Genomic DNA, 23,208 nt, shown 5'->3' with positions numbered 1-23,208 from the left:
AGACAAATGAGATTATAACAACAACGTTGTTTGACCAAATGGCGTAAATTCTGTTGCGTTGGTTCTGTTGTTATTCCATCCTTCCAACAGGTGGCGCTGTCTGGAGAGCTGCGTCCTGGTGCAGCAGAGTCGCTACAAATAGAGGCCGGAAGACATGGTTCAGGTCAGTAAAGAGAAGCAAGTATACGTGTGTGAAACTAGTGTTGGTTCAAAACCAAAAGGTAAGACTAAAATTCCACATATTCGTGCATGAAAGTCCTACTCTGCTGCTATGCAGCAATGTCTTACATTCAGCGCAAGGACGCCGGGCTGTGCAAGCCGCAGAGGTAACGAGCTAGCAAGTCAACCGGCTAGCTATAGCGGCTAACACGGCTGACGTTGGTTTAACTTTGCTTTAACGAAAAAAGCAAACCAGAATAATGGCAGTAACTAATGTTCTCATTGAAACCGTCTTCTCCTTGAAACAGATTCCACCTGAGGGGAAATAGTTACCCCGTTTAGTTTTAGACACTGTTGTGCCACAGCTGACGGTCAACGCTAGCAGAAGTTGTACCGCTAACGCTAGTTATTAAGTTAGGTGATAGCTTGACGTTAACTTCAACAGTCGACTGACAGCACAATACAGTAGAGCTTGGTGCTCTGCATGAACTCGTATGAACCCTACAGCTTAGTCGCGTAACAAATAAGTCTTCATTTGAAAGAGCGTAGCGTAGATGGCGTTGGTTGAACGACCATTAGCAAGCTAACGTTAGCTATCGAAGTAGCTTCGTTGAACGAATTGATCTGTGCAGACCGGTGTTATGTTAAATTCTGTGACCCATCCAATTCATTGACCTAATTAGGAAAGCTTGTTTTTCCACTCTAAACGTTTAAAGTGTATTACACCGTTTACACATTAGTAGTTCTTTATATAGTTTACTTTGTATGCTATGGCCAAACATGGTGCCTCCATAGTATTTCACGCTACAGTACAAGGGGTCACGTTTTGATAAAGAAGTTACAGGGGGGGATGACCACGTGACAATGAGGGTCTGTGTCACGTGGTCTGTGAAAGCCGTCTGTACAACACTAACCCCTCGACTGTGTATCGAATATCTGGTCATTCTCCTGTAGCTTATCCTCCAGTGTCACAGAATCTGACAGGTCACAGTTTTGGGTACACTGAGGTCACAGCTATCAAAATTAATTGTGCTACTGAAGTGGAATTAAGAACGTGTGCACTGGCAATATGTCTGAAGTTCATATTGAATTCACATAATATGTTGTAAACTCTGGTATGATTAAGGTGAAGGTGGCCGAGGGTTTTTTGGGCTCTTCCATGATAGTGTACCTGTCTATTAAACAACTCTGGATTTAGAACAGCATAATGCCCCAATACTAACAAGTTTTGCAGTTGGATAATATCAAACATAGATAAAGCTTAAATGTTCATGCTTGTTTATGAATGGAGGGCCTGTGGTCTTTTTTTCTTCCAGAGAGATGCCGTGCCTGTCCATATCACAGGGACAGAGCCAGGTTTCCATGGGTTTCCACTGACACAGGAAAGGTAAAACGTAACTTTCTTTTTATTAACAAATGTACCATTTAGGGCCTGATGTGGCCACTGAAGACCAACTGGGCTTGTGTGTTTTTTGGCTCAAGGTTTGCGCTCTTTAGCCAGCTGAAGATCACTACAAGTCAACATGTCTCATCGAGGACCTTTAACTGCTGTCATAACAACAGTGTTAGGAGCAACGTTAGGCGGGCTGCTCATATGGCGAGTGTACCGGACAAAGAGGAAGAGGCTGCCTTCAATCCAGAATGTGGCTGATCCCGTGGAAGCTTCATGTCCTGTGGAAAACAAGTTTATGGCCGTGGAGTACAGCCAACCGCCATTTCTGGACAAAGAGTTTAAGTCTGTGGAGTGTCAGACCATGCACCTGGCCCCTCCTGTACAGATACCGTCTTCTGAACAGCTGTTGGGGATGAAACCTGTGATGGTGAGCTCTGAAGAAGAGTGGCAGCAGCTGTGGCCACTGATGCAAAAGGAGTTGTCAGTCTTCCCCGTGCTGGGCCTTGACTGTGAATGGGTAAAGACCAACGCCGTAAGAAATACCTTTTGCATGTTTTTATAATATCAAGAGGAAAAATCCAGCCTGAATGATTCAACATTGTACCCTGTGTTTGGATTTTTTTTTTTTTTTCATTTGATATAGTTTTCTTATTCCTGCAGGCAACTGGCTTCATATACACAAGACAAAATCACACAATGCCTTGTGCAAAAAGCTAGCGAAAAAGCTAACTTCCAATTTGAAAATGAACACAAGTGTAAGGTTATCAGAAGGGTGGAATTTTCCTTTAAGTAGCTTTCTCAGTGTTTCATATTGCTTTTTTTTCCCCCTGACCTGGCTGTTGCTTCCTGTTTCAGGTGTCTGTGAATGGCAGAGCATCCGCGGTCTCCCTGCTACAGATGGCCACATATTCAGGTCTGTGTGTCCTGGTGAGGTTGCTGGCGTTTCGCAGCGGCCAGCAGCCATTCCCTCTCAGCTTTATAGAAGTTCTCCGAGACCCACACATTTTGAAAGTTGGCGTCAGTTGCTATGAAGACGGCAAGCGTCTGACGCGTGACTATGGTCTGTCGCTGTCATGTACAGTTGATCTGCGCTACCTTGCCTTAAGACAAAGGTACAGTTTGGTTGGTGCTGTTTGATGCCAGTGTTTTTAAAAGGCAGAAGACTTTTCCCTCTTGTCCATTCATGTTGGTCACATTGTGATATGTATGCAGATTCTTAAATTCTGTCTCCATTTTCAGGCTAAAAACAGTAAATAATGGCCTGAGTCTGAAGTCTCTGGCAGCAGATCTGTTGAATGTATCTCTAGATAAATCTCTGGAGCTGCGCTGCAGTAACTGGGAGGCAGACCAACTGACGCTGGAGCAGGTGGTGATTCATTGTATTACAGCACTCCTCACATTTTTCATATGTCTCATTTTCCAGATCTGCTTCAGTGAATAAATCAGAAATTTAAGATATTGTAGCGCTGCAAAGTGGAAGGAGCTGTTTTGAGTGTCCCTGGATCTAGGAACCAAATTTAATCTCTTCGTGAATAGTTGGAGTACCTCCACAGTTGTGGACAGTCTCATGTTTCTGTGTGGAATAACGTCAAGGAGATCATTAAAAGATCTGACATGTAGATTCTGTTTTGGGGGAAATGCTGTTGCTGTTTTCCTCTAAATATTTGTCTTCTCTTCACTTTAGATGACTTATGCTGCCAGAGATGCCCAAGTTTCCATCGCTCTTTTCCTCCATCTCCTTGGCCTCCACTCTGAAGCCGGACCCGCCTCTTTCAGCGGGAGCTCATATTCTGAGCTGGCTGCCCGCTGCCAGGGTCTGGTGGACGTGCCCTTCAGGGGCCAAGCAGACGGAGAGGACAGGGCTGCTGACGGAGAGAGGAAGCGGAGGAACCGAAAACCGCCAACACACGACAGCCCGGAGTCTGGAGATCAGCAAGTCCCAGACCCTCAAAAGAATAACAAGAGGAAACCACTGGGTGTGGGCTATTCTGCCAGGTGATGATGGAATACAGAGTATCAGCGCCAAGAAACTTATTAATTTTTTACTTATTTATTGTCTGAAAGGTTTCTGCAGTACTGCTTCATACCAGTTTAACTCTTTTTTTTCAACTGTATGTTTCATAAATGTTTCAGTGAACATATTCAGTTTATTTACAGATGCTAATCCAGATCATCCTCTCTGTCCGTTCCAGGAAGTCTCCTCTGTATGATAACTGCTTCCTCCACGCTCCAGATGATCAGCCGCTGTGTACCTGCGACAAGAAGAAAGCCAAATGGTACCTAGATAAAGGAATAGGAGGTACACCGGATAACTCCAACGTGTAAACATTAAAACACACTGTCTCGCTGCTTTGTGCTTTGACATGCAACTTTATGCTGTTTTAAACCTCTTTCTTTCATTCAGTGGGAGAATTCACACCTTAACCAGCATATTTAAGTTGCATGTGTGTAGAAGAAGCAGGTGTCTTTGCCCTTGTCTGCTGCATGTTTGGCTTTGCCGCTCTTTGCAGTCTTTTCCTGCACTGGATGTGTTTCTGCTGCGAATTGGCAGTCAGTTTAGTTACACAACCAAGTAGAAGAGAAAATGGACTTGATGCATTATAAAATAATTGATGTTTGAAGTGTCGGCTGTTTCACTGCAGTAGAAAACACCTGCATTTAATAAGAATGAAATGTATCTGTTACATCAGATGAATGGCTGAGAAAAGCAGCTCAAATGTGTCTGAAGACAGCGTGTTGCTCTCCACTTTGGTTAACTGGTAATCTTTTCCGCATTTATATCTCCAAAGACATGATAGATGATCTCTGTGTCTGACCCAGTGCTCCAGAGTGAAGATCCTTTTGTCGTGAGGCTACTGTTTGAGCCGTCAGGACGTCCCGACTCCCAGCAGGACTATTATCTCACCGCAAAGGAGAATGTCTGTGTGGTCTGTGGCAAAGCAGATTCCTACATCAGGTCTGACATTTTCATTCTGATGTTGAAGGTTGTTCTTTTCTGGAAGCTGTTGTGTAAATTTCTATATTAGACTAGGGGGGAATTATTTTCAGTGTTAAACCAGTTGCCCAAATGCAAAGATCTCCAGTGATGTAAACAGAGAAAAGCAGGAAATCTTCACGTTTCAGAATTTTGAATCAGCGCTTCTTTCTTGCTTGATAAATGATTTAAAGGATTGATCATCAGAGTTATCTATGCTTTAACCATCATTTGACTAATTGCTTCAGGACTACATGAGATGATGTATTTTAAAAAGTGGAAGACTAGCTGTGTCATATTTCAATATGGAGTGACACTTAATCACATGACTGATTAATTTCTTTTGGCCCCACAGGAAAAACATTGTGCCACATGAGTACAGACGACATTTTCCCACTGAGATGAAGGACCACAACTCCCACGACATCCTGCTGCTCTGCACCAGCTGCCACGCCGCCTCCAACATGCACGACGGCTTCCTGAAGCAGCAGCTGGCTGAAGAGTTCGGCGCCCCTCAGGGCTGCGAGGAGGGGGTTCGCCTGCTGGAGGACTCGGACCGACGGCGGGTCCGTTCGGCGGCTCGGGCGCTGCTCACTGCCGGGGAGGGACTGCCGGAGCAGCGACGAGAGGAGCTGCAGGCTTTGATCAAGGACTTCCTCAACTTGACCGAGGAGCAGGAGCTGACGAACGAGGCGCTGCAGCAGGCTGCCAGTTTGGAGACCAGGTGAGTTACAACTCAACTCAAAACAAAATATTCTGTTAATTTGAGTTTCATTTCTATCAGTGTGGTTATTTGGTTCTCAAAGAGTTTGAAGCAAAACTTTCCTCACCTGAACTAAAATAAACTGAGAGATAAAACTGGGATTACAAGTTTGAGTGTGAATGTAAATCTAGTTTTGCGTACTTTAACTGTATGAATCCTCCAGCTGCTGTCAGGAATTTTTTTATTGCAAGTATTTGCAGTATTGACAACAAAAGTACTTAAATGAGAAAGGACATGAATTAACATATATACCAGCAGCACCCACGTTTAAAACTTGACTACAGATTAACACTAAAATGGGTCTGTGCAAGGGGAAAAAAATGAATTTCTCATGTCAGTAAAGGTTTCTTGATCATTTACTTGTGGCACCACCAAATGTTTGTGGTTTATATTTTCTAACTACTAATATTAATGTTAATACTGGACTCAAGTCAGTAAAGTTACATTCAGCTATTCTTGGCCTGAAGTTGACATCAGACAGTACATAGTACAGAGCCTACTTACTCATGGTAGAAGCACAAATATTGAGGCAAAATGACCAGCAAAATCCTCACTTCTGAAAACGCTCCTAATGTGGAACAAAACTGTCGCAGCCATGCCCAGTGGAACCTGCAGGTAGCTTTACTGCAAGTTTATGTTGGCTGCAAGCCTATTAATATTGAAAACATCAACATTTTGAGAGCTTAACTAACTGACCAGTATTTTAGCCAGTATTCTCTTTTTTATGTAAATGCATAACTTTAAAAATTTAGGACAATAGCTCCTAAAGTTATTAAAGAAACCAACATTATGTACTGAACAGGACATTTTACAGATAAAATATTGACACTGATTCTAAACCACCCCAGATATATCTTTCGCATTCCTGTACAGCAGTTGCTAGTTATTTATTGTTTGACACGTGTATCCATAGCAACATATCTATGATGAGCTTATAATGAGTCCTGCTGGTTTATCAGTCAAACTCTAGTCGTCACAGTATCATGTTCATCTGCTGGGCTGCATGCGGTCTTCATAGGGCTGTTTCAGTGTGATTTCCAGGCAGCGAGTGCTCTGTACAGGATCTGCACTCTCCTCCTGACTGCTCCTCTCTCCTCTGAAGGATTTTCAACAAGGCGTACGTGCCTCACGGACTGAAGGTGGTGCAAGCCCATGCCGAGCAGGGCCTGCAGGGCCTGATGGACCTGGAGCGTCGCTGGAGGCAGCACTTCCTCAACACCATGCAGCCTCGCCACCTCCCTCCCCTCTGGTCCGTCGACCACAACCACAGCAAGTTCCTCCGCAAGTACGGAGAGAACCTGCCCATCAAACTCAACTGACTGTCCGTCTCTGCGAGGACCACGAGCAGCTACAGGACATGAGACTGAATTTTCCCCTCTGCAGGTCAAAGTGCAGGTTGGATTTGAAACTTGTCAGTTTTTACAAGCCAAATTGCTTTTTTTTAGTGAACGGATGAATGAACTCATCTGCCAGCCGGGACCCAAACGTTAGCAGCGAGTGGTGCCTAAGAAGTTACCACTTTGGGTGTTACCGAGGCTTCGCTGAGTGTGTGAGTGAATGCACTCGATCTGCGATGGACTACATTTCACACACATACCTGAGTGCCAGTGAGATGCTGCTAGGTTGCCACCTGGATCATGAACTTGAGCAGAGACTCCAATTGTTGAAGATATCCAGCACTGAATCTGAAAAACACTAACTCCACACGGCGGTGGATGACCTGAGATTGCATATGAACACTTTTTATAAAAAATAATGAAATATGTCAAATTAAAATATTGAAATTTAAGACCAGATTTTTAGTAGAAGCTACAGCCTGCTCTTAATTTCCCCCTAAATTTAATGAACAGCCCCACCTCCCCCCTGCAGGTTTGCAGCTTTTACCTCCACCAATCTGAGAATAAAGGACTTGCTTTGCAGAGAGAGCATCATTTTAATATGACCTCAATTTTTTTGGCGCTACACTCTGCTCTTGCCTTTGTATCTATTGTCTGTTTTAAGTCAGTGGATGAAGGATGAGTTTCCCAGAAGTATCCAGAAATCAGATTTAATCTTTGTCCTGTTGAAAAGATCAGTTTGGTCTCGTGGTGCCTCTGGGCCTGAGCGAGTGAAGTCTCAGAGTTGTTTGTTTTGCAGGGGGAGAGGAATACTAACAGCAGTGAAGTTGGCCGCTTCGGTCGATCATTTAAACTCCTGATGTTTGTGTCGTGCTGCTGATTCTCCGGATTGGTTGGGACACCTCCATGGCTCGTGTTTTAATGTGCCTCTTAATCCCCAAACCTGCCTGGAGTCACAGCATCAGGACATGACCTCATTTCAATTTACAGCCGTTTCAGCACGACGTCGTCTTACACGATCCAAACTGCACAGTGAAGAAAAGCTGCCAACTCTAATGGGATTTTGAGAATCACCTTAAAACTGCCCCCCCCCTTTGCAAGGCTGATTTATCTTTTTGAGTGTGATGAATTTATTTACTATACAGCTGCTTTGTCTTTATTCGTTTTTTCCTGGATGTAAGCCCTGAAGCTGTTGTTTTCCTCAATTGTGAATGAAAAAATAAAATTCATGTTTGTATTAATCACCTGTGAGTCGTCTTGTTGGCGAACAAACAGACACAACCACATTCACAGTTTGATTTTTTTTTTTTATTTCTTACAAAATCACAGTTTAATAAATAGTCTGTAAAAATGAGTACAAAAGCCGTTTTCTTAACATTTCATATATGAATCACTCGTGACTTTCAGGTCAAAGGAGTCTTCAGTTGGATTTTTTTGTCAGGAATGACATTTTTTTTCTTTTTTTTTTACAATCTAGTTTTGCTGAATTAAGGCCTCTTGATTTTGGCATCAGAACAATCTGTCAGTCAAATGTTTTGTATCTGAAGTTGAATTAGTGTAGAGTTATGGAGCTCCCCTGGTTTCACAGTTCAGTCAGAAAAAAAAACAATAATAAAACATTTACAAATAAATACCAAAATGGCTCAACATGCAGATGTAACCTCTTTGTCCTAAAATGCTGACAAAACTAAGCACATTTCCACTGGTCAGTGTTGGACACTGCAGACATAACAATGGCACATGAGGCTGCTTCATTGTAAGGGATTCCACCAAAGTCCACTTAAGAACTTTTCTTTCATCTTGAACGTCTTTGAAGAGGAAAACTGGGGGCAAACGTAAATAAACATTATGGTGGAATTTCCCTTTTAAGAAGTTGAGCGGTGACGAGGAGTGCAATCCTGTGTTGTGAAAGACACTCTGACATCTTTACTGCATTACAGTGAAACCTCTGTGGGTGGAAACACACCTGAAGACCTTACGTCTCACATATGCTTGTATCTAATTTGGCACATATTCAATCAAAGGAGCACACAGTTTGAGAAATATGCTGATTTGCTTCCTTGCTGATGACAAAAGTTGATCTTATGTCTGTCTGTTCAGTATGAAGTTAAGGCTATGACCACTAGCTGGTGAGCATAACATAAAGATGGGAAACAGCTAGCCTGCCTCCGGAAAAGTAACAAAATCCACCAGCCAGTTCACCAATTGACATGTTGTATCTACTTTGTTTAATCTGTAGAGGAAGAACTATGTGCCAGACTATTTCCTGAAGTCCTGGTGCAGGAGCCAGACAACCACTGAAACCCTGACCCTGCAATGACTGAAAGTTTTGTCCACTTCAGGGCAGCAGAATCAAGGTGTGAACACAACATTAACATAATCTCATGCAAACAGTTTCTTATTTCCACATCTGGGCTGTGCAGAGCAGCATCGTCATTAATTTGTAGTCGTGTTTCTGTGCACCTGCTGATGTCTGTGTCCAACTGCAGAGGGTTTTTTAAGATAAACCCTGTGAGAGCAGTGAGACTGATCCAAAACAGTAAAGTTGCAACAGCTGAACATGAGCTAAAACACGATAAATATAGATCATAGATTGATAAATAAAGAGCCATAAAGCAGAGAGGAGCTGCACAGCCCCCTTTAGGTTGTCAATTCACACATAAATAAATATAATTTAAAGTCACTGCTCACAGCCAGGAAATAGTTCATCACATAATTTCCTTGTAACACTGCATTGTGTCATTTTCACAGTTTTTAAGTGTGTTAGTGAGATTTAAAGGTGTTGTGATGCAGATTTTGTAACCTGAGGGCAGAGCCAGGCTAGTTGTTCCCCCTGTTTCTAGTCCTTATGCTAGGCTAAATGGCTGCTAGCTTTGTGTTTAGCATACAGACATGAGAGTCATGGATCCTCTAGTGTGTGTCCACCCATTCAACAGCAGAGGATTTCAACACTAAATTACTGCATATTATAACTCCTTTTGTTCATTTCAACAAAAGATAATTTCACATATAAAAAAGATGACAGTTCAAGAAATGAGAAGGCCTGTTTGATTTAGCCCCAGATCTCTGGAAGTTGTTTTTTTCTTTTTGAATGGGCGGGTTACTTTCACATTTCAGAACACCAGATGTTACAGAATTTAAAACATCACATCAATGATCTTTTCTTTGCAGATTCCATTTCCTTAAAGGTACGCTGAATCAACAATAAGGCATATTCTAAATGTTTCCAATTCGCAGGTATCTTCAAAAGCTAAATTTTGAAGCACATTTTCAATTTATATTACAAAAATTAGAGACATTTTGCAGCTTTAACATATTGACCTTCAAGGTAAAATCCATCCACAAAGAACGTTTTGCACAAGTTTCATGAGGGAGAGTCGTACCGCCGATACAAATGACCCCAAATCTCTCACGTATTTTCATATGAACAGAATTCACATTTTCACACAGACCAATAAGATTGTCACATCAACGTAAGATGCTGCAAAAATCAAACTGCTCCACAACGGCTGCCTGAAAATAAGTCTTCGGCTTAGTTTTAAACCAATAATTTAATGAATAAAGAGAACTCTAAATGGGAAGGTGTGAAGCGGATGATTCCTCTAGTTTTTGGTCAAAGGCTGTTTGATGATGCAGAGAGGCTAAAGTTCTTACAGTGTGTCGCGGAAAACAACTGCAGTTTTGGTGTTTTTCTCTCTCAGACTGGATCATTTATGTCGTTAAGTGACCCTCAAACCCTTGAAACAGGCTTGAAACAGTTTCTAAACTACTTCGAGGACAAAGTAAGCATCCCTCATTCCTGGAAAAACAATCTCGGTTTTCATCCGATGACGGGCGAAGATCTCCCTCTTCCTCCTCACTGCACCACCGCTGCTCCTAACATCCCTAACTCATTATTGCTTGCATGTTAATACATAAAGTATGAGAAATCATTCTCTGAAAACTACAAATATTTCACAGTCAGACTCCAGTGTGAACAGCGACAAGGGCCCAAACTTAAAAAGCACGACTCTGCCTAACCTTTTTTTTTTTGTGTGTGTGTTCCCCTCGGGTTTGTTCAGCTTTAACAAGGACAGACTCCAGTTTGTGGGAAGAGACACAACATGGACGTTTGCTGGTGTATTCAGGATGTAGCAAGTCACAAATTCTTTGGAGTTTCATTCGATAAGCCGAGATGATGGAGCCTGCGGGGTTTTCATGTACTGTCCCGCCGCAGGATGCAATGTTTCCACACGCACTCCTTAGATCCACGCAAACTAACTCAAACAAAGACACACACACACACACGCACGCACACGCACGCTTGTCACACACTCGCTGCCTTTCTCAATGCAACTCATTTGAAAACACAATTGGCACAGATTATCAAAATAAATACCCTGGAAGCTTGGCACTATGCAAAAGAAACTTCACATTTGTGAAAGAAATCTTATAAAAAACTATTGAATAATCTCAGTCTACTCCACGTTTTCGTTTTCCTCACTATTACTTATATACTATATGCTGATGAAGGTTACACCAGTGTCGTAAACCTCTGAATGACTTAACTACCACTGAAACAATATAGCTCCTATTCAAATAGATTTTTTTTTCCACAAACGTACATCAAAATGAAGTATCTAACATCTATCGGACTATAGATAGTGCTGTTGTCTGGTATGCATCTCTTTATAGTGCCTCTTCATTTTTTTTCCCTCCTCCCTCGTCTTTCAAACAATCAGTTCCTTTAAAGTAATCTCTGAAACCCAGAAACAATCTCTCCGTTCTGGGAACAGATAAGAAGTCAGGTACAGCTTCCTTTGTGTTATCTGGCCTCAGACAGATGTTTCTGCATCTGTGTGGATGCCTGTCGGGGCAGATTACCTCACAGGTGTCCCTCCAGGATGCTGGTGACAGCCTGGTCCAGTGAAGGGCCTGACGTGGCCCTGGTCGGGGCTGCAGAGGGGCCCTGCAGGCGCTGAAGCTCCAGGATGCTGTCGATGGCACTCTGCAGATGTTCACTGAGCATGTTGTCCTCTTGGAGGGGTGGAGGCGGCGGGCTGAACCGCTGCTCCGGCCGAGGTGACGCATCCAACCTGTAGCATTTCAGTTTCGGGGCGCTGACATCTCTGGGAGGCAGCTCGAAGCAGCCAGCCTGCGGTTCTGGCATAGAAAGAGGATTTGGGGCTTTTGTTTTGGAATTGGGTGCTGTCTGTGGGACCTCCTCTGCAGCGTTACAAGGCAGAGCTCCGTTGGAGAGCTCCTCGTCACGCTGAGGACACTGGGGTGCTCCGTTGGGTGCCTGAGAGTGGCGTTCGTTCACAGCAGCGCCGCCGCCGTTGGTCAGCTGCCCCATGTGGTCCCTCTTGAGCCCCGGATCGCAGGCAGAGTTGTGAACCACCTTGCGGGAGCCGGACTCCTGCTTGATGGTGAGCCTGAGAGCCCCCCGGGAGCTGGAGCGGTACGTCTTCAGTCCAGGGGGCCGGTCGGACAGTCTGGTCCAGGCTGGTGGAGAGGAGGGGCTGCCAGACGAGTTCGGGTGGGAGGGACCGGAGGAGTGGGTGCCATGGCGGGAAGACGCTGATGTAGCCAAGGCCATCATAAATGACTCTGGACAAAATGAGAACAACATCGTTTTAACTTTCCAAAAGCCGCAGAGACCGTCACCATCACAAACCCACACAGCAGAGCCACACACACACACACACACACAAACACACAGCTTTAAAGGGTCAGTTCACTCAAATCACCTCAGACATGAGTCTCTAAAGCTTCTGCTTTTACCACAAAACACAATGTTTGAGTGTGACTGCAGGAAGGATCGAATGAGAAGGCGCACAACTCGTTTGTCAACACCCAAATTAACTTTATCAGCGTGATTATGTATCATGTGTTCACAGACTGTGGATGGACCACATGTTTGCACCTGTGTCGTTAATGTGCACTGTTTCTGCTAATAATTCAGCTTTTGTTTTGCTGGGATCAATTATCACCTGTGATTGTATAACAAGAGATTCTGTCCTATTTTTGCATAATTATTTTATATCACATATTAGTCCCCAGCAGCAGCAGCACCAGGCCTGACATTTAACAGATTTCAAGAGCTTCCTTCCCCTTTCCCAACTTTTTTAATTAACATAACAACCTGCCTTAATTTGCTCTTAACTTCTCACATGTAATTTTCTCGTCATCATGCGGAGTCTTTCTCAGCACGACCCTGCTCCACATTTATACAGCTTAATTACACATTCACACCTGGGAGCTGCTCTGGAGCAAATATGGAGGTTAAGAGCGGCGCTCTGAGGCACAGTGGAATTAGTTTGTGAGAAAAAAAAGGACGAAAGTGTCACTAATTCACTTTTCCTGTCTCTGTCCTGGGATTTGAAACAAAACACTGGCAGCTACTCACATTTATGCACACACACATACTGTATGTAATAAAGTAGGTGATGATGATGGTTGTGTCTCCATGCTGGGACACCGACCTGGGTCTCTGCGGACTCTCCGTCTGTCCTCCGCTAAAGCGCATCGCTCAGCCTGGAGGAAGAGACGCTCCAGCATCACCATCTCCGCTGACGGACTCTCCTGCTGTGGAAACCAGTTCACATCACGTCACATCACACACGAACACATCTGTCTGCCGCAAACACTGCAGCTGAGAAGACCAGTCCGTGACCCGGTGCAGAGCTTACACATGCAGGTGCAGAGAAAGAAGGCGGCCTCACCTGGGTTTCTCTAACCAGTAGCTGCCTGTATTTGTTGACCATGTCCTTGGTGCGTTTCAGCAGGAAACCGGACACGGTGTCAAACTCCTGGTCCACTGTGAAGAGAAACCTCATCACAGTCACATCAGCTGTTGAATCACTACGCTCTGTCTGAAATTACAGAGCTGCTGTTTTCCATCAAGAGGCAGTAAGTGTACACTGTTTACCTGACATCAGCATGCACTGTTGGAGGATGTGGACAGCCGCCGTAGCACTGATCTACTACATGATGAACATGTAAAATCAGCAGACTGCACGCTGCTACCTGCAGGTTAAGGCACAGTTTCTTTCTGCTTTTTCTTCCTTGTGTTGCTGATTATTGGCACAAAACCAGGTTTACTGGTGGATTCCTCCTCCTGTCTTTTTATAGGTACGTTAGTTATAGGTCTTTTTGTTATTATTCCTGTTCCTCCATGTTTACAGAACCTTTTTTGTCATTAGAAATAGTCAAATAAATACCATATTTCCTGTTAAATCGTCTACTGATTTGTCTCTGCCATTCTATTCTTCAAGGCGTTACCCTCCCCAGTTGCCCTCGTCCACCTTTGGACAGGTGTAACACTACCTGTCATATATCAGAGGTGGACCTTGACGAGCACCATTTTTTCATTAAAAGCTGGATATATGCTGTATCACGCGTGGTATAATAGTGATCTGAGCTTAAATCAGCAAGCTGCTGCCACGTTGTGTTCGATCTACAGCAGATGGTTGATTTTGGATCATCAGCTGGTGGCATTTGGCCGGCGTGAATCATCATCACCATCATCATCATCGTCTGAAGCTCACTCACCTAAATTAAAGTCATCCTGAGTGGGCAGGTGACCAGCGCAGGTGTGGTACGGCAGCAGGCGCCTGACGGCGTCCTTCAGTGTGGAAAAGGCCGGGCCGGTGAAGGGGGTCTGGACCGCGCCGTGGTCCAAACAGATCTGCTGCTGGAACCTAAAGAACACAATAAAAAGTGGGTGTTTGCCTGAGCTGCTGCTCCAACAGCCTGCAGACTACAGACTTGTGAAGTAATAAAACAACTTACTCTATTACTGACTGATGTAATCCAACAGTTACTCAATGTGTGCTCAGTCTGTCAAAGACTTTACACATGCTGGTATCTGTTTTAACGTGGTGCGTTCAATGTCAACAGGTTAGTATGAAGGCTGGCCAAGTAGGAAAAGATGATGGAAGTAGTATCAGTAGGATTACTTTAAGCAGTACTGTTATAGGTAGTGAGTACAAGTGGAAGTACAATACTCATGGTATTAACTACTAACAGTTATGACCACATAAACAAATTAAGGTTTGTGTGATTGGTTAGTTTGAGGTCATTTAACTAAGTGTGACTTTTTTTTAGGAAAATGCACCATGTGAACACAACACAAACTTGAAAAATAAAATGCTGGAACTAGATTTTGAAACAAGACATGGCCACAAGATTACTTGACTATCCTTGAATATTACTTTTTTCAAGTAATCACATTAGTAAAAAGCAAGTGATGCACCTCATTGTGCTCAGTTGATAATGCAGCCTAAGCAGCGTATCAGAAGCAGTAGAGTTCTAGTTGTTATTAACGTACAGGTAGTAGCAGCAGTAAAAGGAGTCCTAGAGGACTCGGATTAAAAAAAAATGACTGAAGGATCAGACTTAATGCACGTCTGTGAAACCAGCCACCTGTTCCTAAATGACTGAATTAACTGGCTGATTGTTACTGAGGTAAGAAGGTGTCTTCGCAGTAAATCACATCCAGCAGTGTGACAAGTTTGATCCTGAATAAGCCGACAAGTTGTTGAAGAATCATTCGGGGAATCAGATCAGCTTGCTAAAAGTGAAATTTTGGACTTAAACTCCGACTCTTTTTCCTTTCTCACCTTTATTTTGACTTACAAGTGCTTTTAAGTGCCAGAAGTCTTTAAAACAGCAGCCTGTTGTGGTCCTACCTGGCTGTGGCACAGAGACGCAGTTTCAGTCCTGTCTAAGCTTCAGTGATGTTTCTGTTAAAGCCTGAGTCGCCGCTGTCTTACCTGTGCCTGCGCATTGCTGGTGTGAGCCTCTCCTCAGTCTGCTGCTCCACAGGACCTGCCAGCTGGCAGCCACAGAACATTTCGGATCAGATCAAAGGATGCAGACAGGGGTGCATTTTGAACTCATTAATAATACGTTTGCTGCATTTAACAAATAATCATTTCAAAGGCTGCCTGAAGACTGGAGCCAGATCGGTTTAACCCACAGAGGAAATTATTTTGGCTCATTACACAAACTGTAATTATTCTCGGCGTAAAACAAAACACACAAGTTAACGTAATACAATCAGATCTGAGATGATTCGTCAATCTGTTAGTGGGTCGACAGAAAGTTTATATGATCATAGTTTTTAGAATAAAAATAGCCAAAAATGTCCAGGTTTCAGCTTCTAACTTGTGAATATTTGCTGGTTTTCTTGAGTTTGATGATAAATGTTATATATTTGGCTTTTTAACTGTTGCTCAGACAAAAAAAGGCACTTAGAGATGAGCAATTTTCACAACTTTATAGACCAAACAATCAGTTGAAGCTGATTGAGAAAATAATTGACAGATTCATGAATAATTAAAATAATAAAAGACATATTGTGTTTCTTAAATGAACTGGACTTTAAGTGATGGGATCTTCTCCTCACCTTGGTGCCGGTCTGCTGGCTCATCTGGATGGGGGCGCTCTCTCTGGGAGCCGGGGGCCCGTGAACCTGGACTCCCTGGGCTGCAGGCGAGGGCGGATGGACATCGAGAGTAAACGCTTTACTCTCCACGACCAAGGCAGCTGTTGGCTCTGGAAACAAACACAGCGATGACAGAGGCGGTGATGATGATGATGATTGCATTGCAGACCGTAATAATCATGACAGTGATTGCAGTGGTGGTGAAGGGTGAGTGCGATGATGAGGTGGGAACAGTGATGAAGGCTGGAATCCCTCGCTCCGTGTCACGCATTCATTGAAACTCACTGTTTTGTGTGTGCTGTTGGGCAGCGGAGTCGTCTCCTCCGTTGGAGACACCAGCAGCTGTGGGATCAGGCTGCTGCTGAGGCACCGAGACGCCGACGCGCACAGGAGACGGACTGCTGTGGACCGAAGAAGTGTTGACCGAGGACTGAGGCTGGGAAACAGGCGGCTGGACCTGGAGCTGGGGAGCTGAGGCCTGGACCCGGGGCTGGGAAACAGATGACTGGATCTGTGCCTGGTTCTGCGCAAATAAAGCCTGTGAGACCTGGAGCTGATGAGGGACCTGGTACTGGACTTGGGGCTCCATGCGAGGCTGAGGAGCCGCGACCTGGGTGACTGAGCTCTCAGGTCCAGGCAGAGCGGTCTGAGGCCCGGCTGGAGGGGAGAAACATGTGGGAGCCGGTCTCTCGGCGTCCTGAATGGGAGGGGAGGAGCAGATCAGCGGCGTGTCCTCTGGGTCTGAGTGAAGTGGTGAAGCCTCGACACACTGGTCAGGCATCCCAGTGCGGGCGTCCTGACCAGAGACAGCGTGGGCCTGTGGCTGGGTCTCACTCTCGCTGGTGACCGGGGAGGCGAGCGACTCCATCGGCACCACCGGCAGCGCCCCGACCAACAGATCAGACGTGATGGGAGGACTAAGTGCTTGCTGGTAGAAATGATGAAGAAAGAGATGCTGTTAGATGAAAACGCTCCCGTTTTGAAATTAATTTTGTCTACTGCACTTTTATTTCCTTTAATTCAATTTGGGACTACTTACAGCATTGTTGCACTGTAACTGCACTGAAAGATGACTGTTTTTATTTGAATTTGTTTAACTTTAATCGACTTGAATCAATTTTATTTTCCCCTTTATTGCATTTGAAAATGTCGCTCTGATGCCTCCTGCGCAGCCCTTTGCACCGACTCTTGCTACGCTAATAAACTCGTCTCGCCTTGAGTAACAATTGACATTAGCAGCTGGCAAACATTAAACAGGCTCATGTAAATTTAGCATCGCTATTTTAACAGGAGTATTTTCACACAGTGTCACACCTATAATTACAACATGTTAACTGTGTTTCACTGTTGTGCTTCATGTTAGAGACGATCTTTCACACACCAATGATGCTTTTCCTCAGCTTTAAAGTGAAGCTCTGCAACTTGGTCTGGTAAGGATATTCCTGTGTATATTTACATTTCTGCGTCAATTGGCCGCCTTTGTGGTTCTCTTGCTGACATTTTAAGCAGGTGGCCCACTGATGATGTGTTTATTGAAGCGACTGACTCAACAGATGTTGAGAAATCAAAGTTATCCTGTTAGGACCTCTCGTGGCCACACTGGCTGCCGTTAACTCAAAGCTGGTCTCACTTTAAATCACAGTTTAGTTGGTATCATTGAGCCGACTGCCGCTGACAGTTGGTTCCAGCTGAACGTTCTGTTGCTAGTGGCAACCACTGCTGGCACATTTCTACAGCAGTTTAACTGACATTGTTACGTCGGCCATTTTGTCAGATCTGTGAGCGTCTACTGTCCAAATGCCCTTATCCGAGCTGTCAGAGCTTTATCAGCAGGTGCTCGTTACCGTAGGGGTTTTATGATTGTTGAGTTCTGATTCATCCAGTGGGAGGTAACTAAATACATTTACTCAAGTACTGTACTTAAGTATAATTTGAGGTACTTGTATGTCACTTGAGTATTTCCATTTTATGCTAAGTTGGATCACTTCAGCTTCTAGTTACTTTAGAAATGTATTCTATCAATACAAGATACAAAACAACTATTATTATGATACGATCAATTGGTTTATGAAATTTAGTGGTCTATATAATATAAAATAATTAATATTAGGCCCACCTTTACCAGCTGTAGCATTAAAGTGATGAACACACAGTAAAGCATTTCTCCACTGTTACATACATGATTCTGAAATGGGCCGTTCTTTGAGTTTAAGCATAGTATAGTGAGCATAAGTATAGTATAGTGAGTTAAGTAAGTTAAGTATATTTTGATGCTATACTGTACTTGTACAGTATATTCGTTTTTCTATAATCAGTTTACTGCTAACCAAGCTAGCTCTTGTACTAGCTGTCTGGAGCTAATGTGATGCTGACACAACATTCTTAGTAACTGTTAGCATAGTGTTAAGCTAACTGGTGATGTTTTTAACTTGTTTTTAACTCTTGTAAACAGTATCTTTACTATATTAATTACTGCATTGTACTTTATATGGGGACTTATTACTGTTCTTTCACGTAATTAGCTAACTTTTGTCATTCCAGTTGTTTTTGTCAATGTAGAAATCTAACTGTTGTTTGTGGTATCTCATCTTTTTCTAACTTTTAATCACTTTCATTGAATGTGCTGGGGGGTTTTTTTCAGTACAGTTCCAGTAACAACTCCTGTGCAACTGCAGACATAGATAGATAGATAGATACTTTATTAATCTCCAAAGAGAAATTTGCATAGTCAGGCCTGAAGAAGAATCATATGATTCCCTTGAAAGTCCATAAACAATTATATTGAATTATTAGCCTGCCCTATTACTAATACTATTAGGAACACAAACATCATCACTGAGGAGGAGCATTGTCACACCAACACATACATGTAAACCAGCACAAGTTAACAGAAATCTGAAGGAGTTTGCTGAAGCTCTGACCTGTTGCAGATGTTGCATAAAGGCCTCGTTCTGACTCATCGAGTGTGTCACCTCTTCCACTACCTGGGTCATGTCTGCTGGGGCCATCAAAAGTTTAGGGATCTCCACAGCTGGATCAGGGGCCAGAGGTGGTTCAGGAGGGGGCTGCAGGACTGTAACTACAGGAGGAGAGGAGGACTGCAGTCCTGTAGAGGTGGGCTGCACTGACACATGCTGAAGAACGTGTCCATAGGGCTACAGCAAGAGACAGAATAGACATCAGAGCTAGTTAAGACTGAATTTGGGTGTGCTTTGTCAGGAATTAAGATATGACGGAAAGGCCAGAATCGTGGGACGTGTAGTCCATTAATTCCTGATTACAGACACCTCAGAGGACATTATCCTGCTTATACCATGCTCACTTGCCGAAGAAAAAAAATTAAGACCATTAATCTATATTTTCAAGCGTTTGGCAATCAAAATGTAAAGTTTTCACCAGTCATGTGTTTCCTGGTAACACCTGAGGGTTTGACTAATACCTTGAACAATCATTACCAACACATAAGGTTCTTATACAATGGAAATGTTCACTACTCCAGTAAATAGGACGAACCTTAGATACAACTTGTCAATGGCAGGTATTGCTAATTTGCTGATCATCTAGAAGCCTTTGATTCAACTATGAGCCAGAAAGCTAACATTATGATAGCAAGATTAAATTGATCCTTCTAGAGTCACAGGTGACACTATACAACTGTTTAAACAGGCAGAGTAGTACTCCTTGAAATGAGTAAATTGATCTTCATATTCTCCTATGATAATGTAATATTGATATGGATGAATGGAGACTTCATGTTCACTGTGTTACACCACAGAAATGAATGGAAACCAGCGCATGCTGGCAACAGTAAGCAAAATATAGTCAAACTACTAAAACACAGCAGTACAGTTTGTTATCACAATGTAAAACAACAAACACAATGATGATATTTGATCCATATCACCAACCTCTGAGACAGAGGTGGCAGCTCACCTGTGGTAGCTGGTGGAACGTGTCCTCTGAGCTGGTCCTGTCCTCTTGAATGGCCCTTTCTGGCAGCAGCACCACAGAGGCCTGCTGGAGGCTCAACTGTCCTTCTGTCATTCCCGTCTGAGGAGCCGGGGCCTGGGCAGCAAACGGCAGCCCCTGCACTACTGAGGGGCCATTAACGATTGAGATGGAAGTGAGATCTGGGGGAAGCACCCCTGAACTGTTGATCAAGGTAATGTGGTTTCCAAGAGCGGGACTGTGGACCAGTGTAGCACGCTGCCCCTGTCCTCCTGGAGTGTAGGTTCCAGCCAGCTGTGCTGGCATCTGGAAGACAGTAGGGGGCGCTGACTGTAGTTGCAAAGGTCCTGAAAGCACAGTGGCCTGTCGGAGCGCTAGCTGCCCTGTAGGGGTGGTGAAGACGGGGCTGAAGTTCAGCTGTCTTTGGGGCACAGTTAAGATCTGAGAGCCGTCTACCAGCTGCCCAGTGGAGGGAGTCAGGCTGTGGACCGACGGGCCCTGGTGACTGGGGGTCAGCAGTGGTCTGGCTGCACTGGCAGGTTGGGAGATCGTAACAGGGCACTGGCCTGGAAGGAGGAACTGGTTTTGGCCTTGGAAGAGTCCCTGAGGCTGGAGCACAAAGGAGCCGCCCTGGTTGACCAGCTGTAGGCTCACCGGTTTATGGAGCTGCTGGGTGGGCTGTGGCGGTGGAGCTGCAGGCTTTTGGCCTGGAGGTTGGGAGAGTAAAATATTTGGTGAGGCAGTCCCAGGAACAAATGTAAGACCTGGAGTGTGTTTTTGCCCAGGAGGCTTGGGGCTAATTTGAATTAGTCTGGGCTGAATGCTGATAGGCAGCTTGGGTTGGATGGGAAGAGGGGCGCGCTGCAGGACGATGCCCGGTGCTGCTGCTGCTGCTGTTGCTCTCAGGGTTGGGGTGATTAGAGGACGACTGGTCACACTGGGAACAGCCTTGTGGATGATCATACTGGATCCCTGGGCAGGACTCAGAGAGAAGGCGGTATCTGGCGAAGCAGCAGGGAACACATTTCCAGGCAGGAGCCCCATCAGCTGAGGAGGGCCAGCAGGTTTTAGAGAAGGGCAGCCCGGGCCGACAGCCAGGAGGGAGGGCTGGGGAGGCTCCACTGCTGCCTGGGTGTCTCTGGGCAATGCCGGGGTGACAGGCAAGGTCACAGACTTGGGTACAAAAGGTATGGTGGGTGGAGAGAGGAGGGGAGCAGGTGAGTACATGGACAAGGTGTCCCCAGGTTGGGCCAGACCTGCCTCCAGAGCCATGGTCTGCTCTGTGATCTCAGCCTCCTGCAGGCTCTGCTGGAGGATGTCACATGCCACCTCTGCCTCCTCCGCTTCCTCCACTTCTCCCTTCTTCGCCTCAAATCCAGCCTCCACAGGTGTCCCACCCTGCACCACCTGTGGGTCTTCCGCACCCTCCGGCGATGACAGGAGGGCCTCCTCCAGGAAGGACAGATCCACACACCCAGGTGGAGGTGTGTCTGGGGAATCCCTTCCATCCCCCAGCAGAGAGACTGGGCTCTGGAGGAGGAAACAAGGAGACAGACAGAGAGGTAGAGGCAGCAGAGAGATGGAAAATGAGGGGAGAGTTGTGTGATTAGCAGGAGTTAACAGGAAGCAGTTTCAGGCACAGAAGGAGAGAAAAAAAAACTCATTCTCCTGGGGAAAATGCTGGTTGTTGTGGCGCTGCTGGCTGTGGATCCAGACACTCACCGGGGCATCTGTGAAGAGGGAGGGCTCCCCAGAGGAGGAGTTAATGAGCAGGTCTTCAGTCTGCAGCTGGTGGGATGAAATGAGACGATTTTAGGCTGGGCTCGCAAAGTCGTGGCGAGAAACGCACTTAGTATTACATTACGACTCCCCATCGCAGTCAGCCCTCCTCCACACGTCTTGCACGACCACGTGCCAAGAAATATTCCCATCCCGCGTTTATCATTTGCACTATTGATTTTCTTATTTGAGTCCCTCTTTATTTAAGACTCTTTTGTTACCTCATTGGTCCCATGAAGGAAGTCGTTCAGGGCTTGGGGGTCACTGCGAAGACGAAGAGAAGGCAGAGATTAAAATAGCGATCAAAATCAGTTCAATCTTGGTGAATATTTGGTGCAAACCAGTTTAAGAGGGCATTTGACATTCAAGCATTAGCAAAGCCCTGTCCAGTTTATTTTATTGCTTAATTTTGATCATCTACAGGGTCATCTTTAGTGATGGAACCAAATAAGAATCAGACTCACCACAAAACATCAAGTAGACAAGTCCCATCTTCATCCTCCATGTCAACTAAGAGGAAGACGAGGATAAATGCAATCATATTAACATTTAAATTATTAGGAGGAATAATCAAACAGTGAGGGAAACCAACGTATTATACATGTTGTTACTGTTATCACGGGTGCAGCTGCTGATTATTTCCAGCAGCTCTAAATGATTTTCCTGTTGGAGTTGTTGCAGATGGTGATTTTAATTTTTGGTTGCTATCTACCGTCTGAGAAACATCTCAAAAATAAGAGGCCTTCTATCTCAGTCTGACTCAGAGAAACATATGCATGCCTCTGTCATGAGTAGGCTGGACTGCACTGCAAACTTCTGTTATGGGATCTTCCTGCTAAAACCACACTTCGCTTCAGAAAGCTGCTGCATGGACAAGAAATATCATCACTCTGGTCTTCAGAAACCTCCACTGACAACCGTTCTGAATTTAAGATCCTCCTCATGGCACAAAGCTCCTAATGGCCTCCACAGAGCACATCATGCTGTCAGTTTACAAACCTTCAGGTCACAGGAATCAATCTTCATTTCCTTACAGCATTTTTAGACACAGAGTTCATGTAAAAGCAACTTAAAGACCTTTTTATTCATGTAGTGAACTCCTTAAGCAATCTACTTTCTGTTTTATTATCCTGTGAAGCAAATTTAAGCTGCTTTCGTATGAAATTGGGCATGAACTTCTTCAATTACTCGTTGACGTTCGATCGATAAAAAGTCAGAAAATTCTGAAAAATATGCATCAAAAGTTCCCAGAGCCCAATGTGACATCCTTAAATTCAGCTTGCAATGATATAAAACAGAGAAACGTGGGGAATCCTTGTATGTGACAGGCTGGAAGCAGCAAAAAGTGAGTTGGTTTTATATCAACTATCGTCCAAACCAGTGGTCCCCAACCTTACAGGACCCCTTGTTACAGCTGCTGGAGTT

The 23,208-nt window shown here is 44.5% G+C and overlaps 2 protein-coding genes across 4 annotated transcripts; one reads left to right on the top strand and one right to left on the bottom strand.

Annotated features, from left to right (window-relative positions):
• Nucleotides 1–104: 104 nt before the first annotated feature.
• On the top strand, nt 105–7,867 carry exd2 (exonuclease 3'-5' domain containing 2). 3 transcript variants are annotated; one of them, XM_041954628.1, is made up of 10 exons: nt 105–163; nt 1,476–1,546; nt 1,642–2,084; nt 2,408–2,664; nt 2,792–2,918; nt 3,237–3,547; nt 3,745–3,851; nt 4,373–4,508; nt 4,882–5,250; nt 6,392–7,867. In XM_041954628.1, the coding sequence occupies exons 3-10, from the start codon at nt 1,683–1,685 to the stop codon at nt 6,606–6,608; spliced, it is 1,926 nt and encodes a 641-aa protein (XP_041810562.1). In that variant the 5' UTR covers nt 105–163; nt 1,476–1,546; nt 1,642–1,682; the 3' UTR covers nt 6,609–7,867. The 3 variants fall into 3 exon arrangements, with proteins under 3 accessions (XP_041810562.1, XP_041810563.1, XP_041810561.1); XM_041954629.1 differs by having other exon boundaries at nt 148–221; nt 1,642–2,069; XM_041954627.1 differs by having other exon boundaries at nt 148–221.
• A 3,623-nt stretch (nt 7,868–11,490) lies between these two features.
• On the bottom strand, nt 11,491–22,288 carry si:ch211-168d23.3 (BRD4-interacting chromatin-remodeling complex-associated protein). The gene is made up of 12 exons (XM_041954632.1): nt 22,248–22,288; nt 22,005–22,047; nt 21,727–21,792; nt 19,990–21,534; nt 18,978–19,211; nt 16,342–16,984; nt 16,018–16,166; nt 15,383–15,444; nt 14,160–14,308; nt 13,331–13,425; nt 13,091–13,193; nt 11,491–12,215 (listed from the first exon to the last, which is right to left on the bottom strand). Exons 1-12 carry the CDS (start codon nt 22,286–22,288, stop codon nt 11,491–11,493), a joined length of 3,855 nt encoding a protein of 1,284 aa, XP_041810566.1.
• Nucleotides 22,289–23,208: the final 920 nt, after the last annotated feature.

This window comes from Chelmon rostratus, chromosome 15 (assembly GCF_017976325.1).
Source record: "Chelmon rostratus isolate fCheRos1 chromosome 15, fCheRos1.pri, whole genome shotgun sequence".
Taxonomy (NCBI): Eukaryota; Metazoa; Chordata; class Actinopteri; order Chaetodontiformes; family Chaetodontidae; genus Chelmon; species Chelmon rostratus.
Note: the sequence above shows the minus strand (reverse complement) of the source record. Positions and strands in the feature narration are given on the sequence as shown.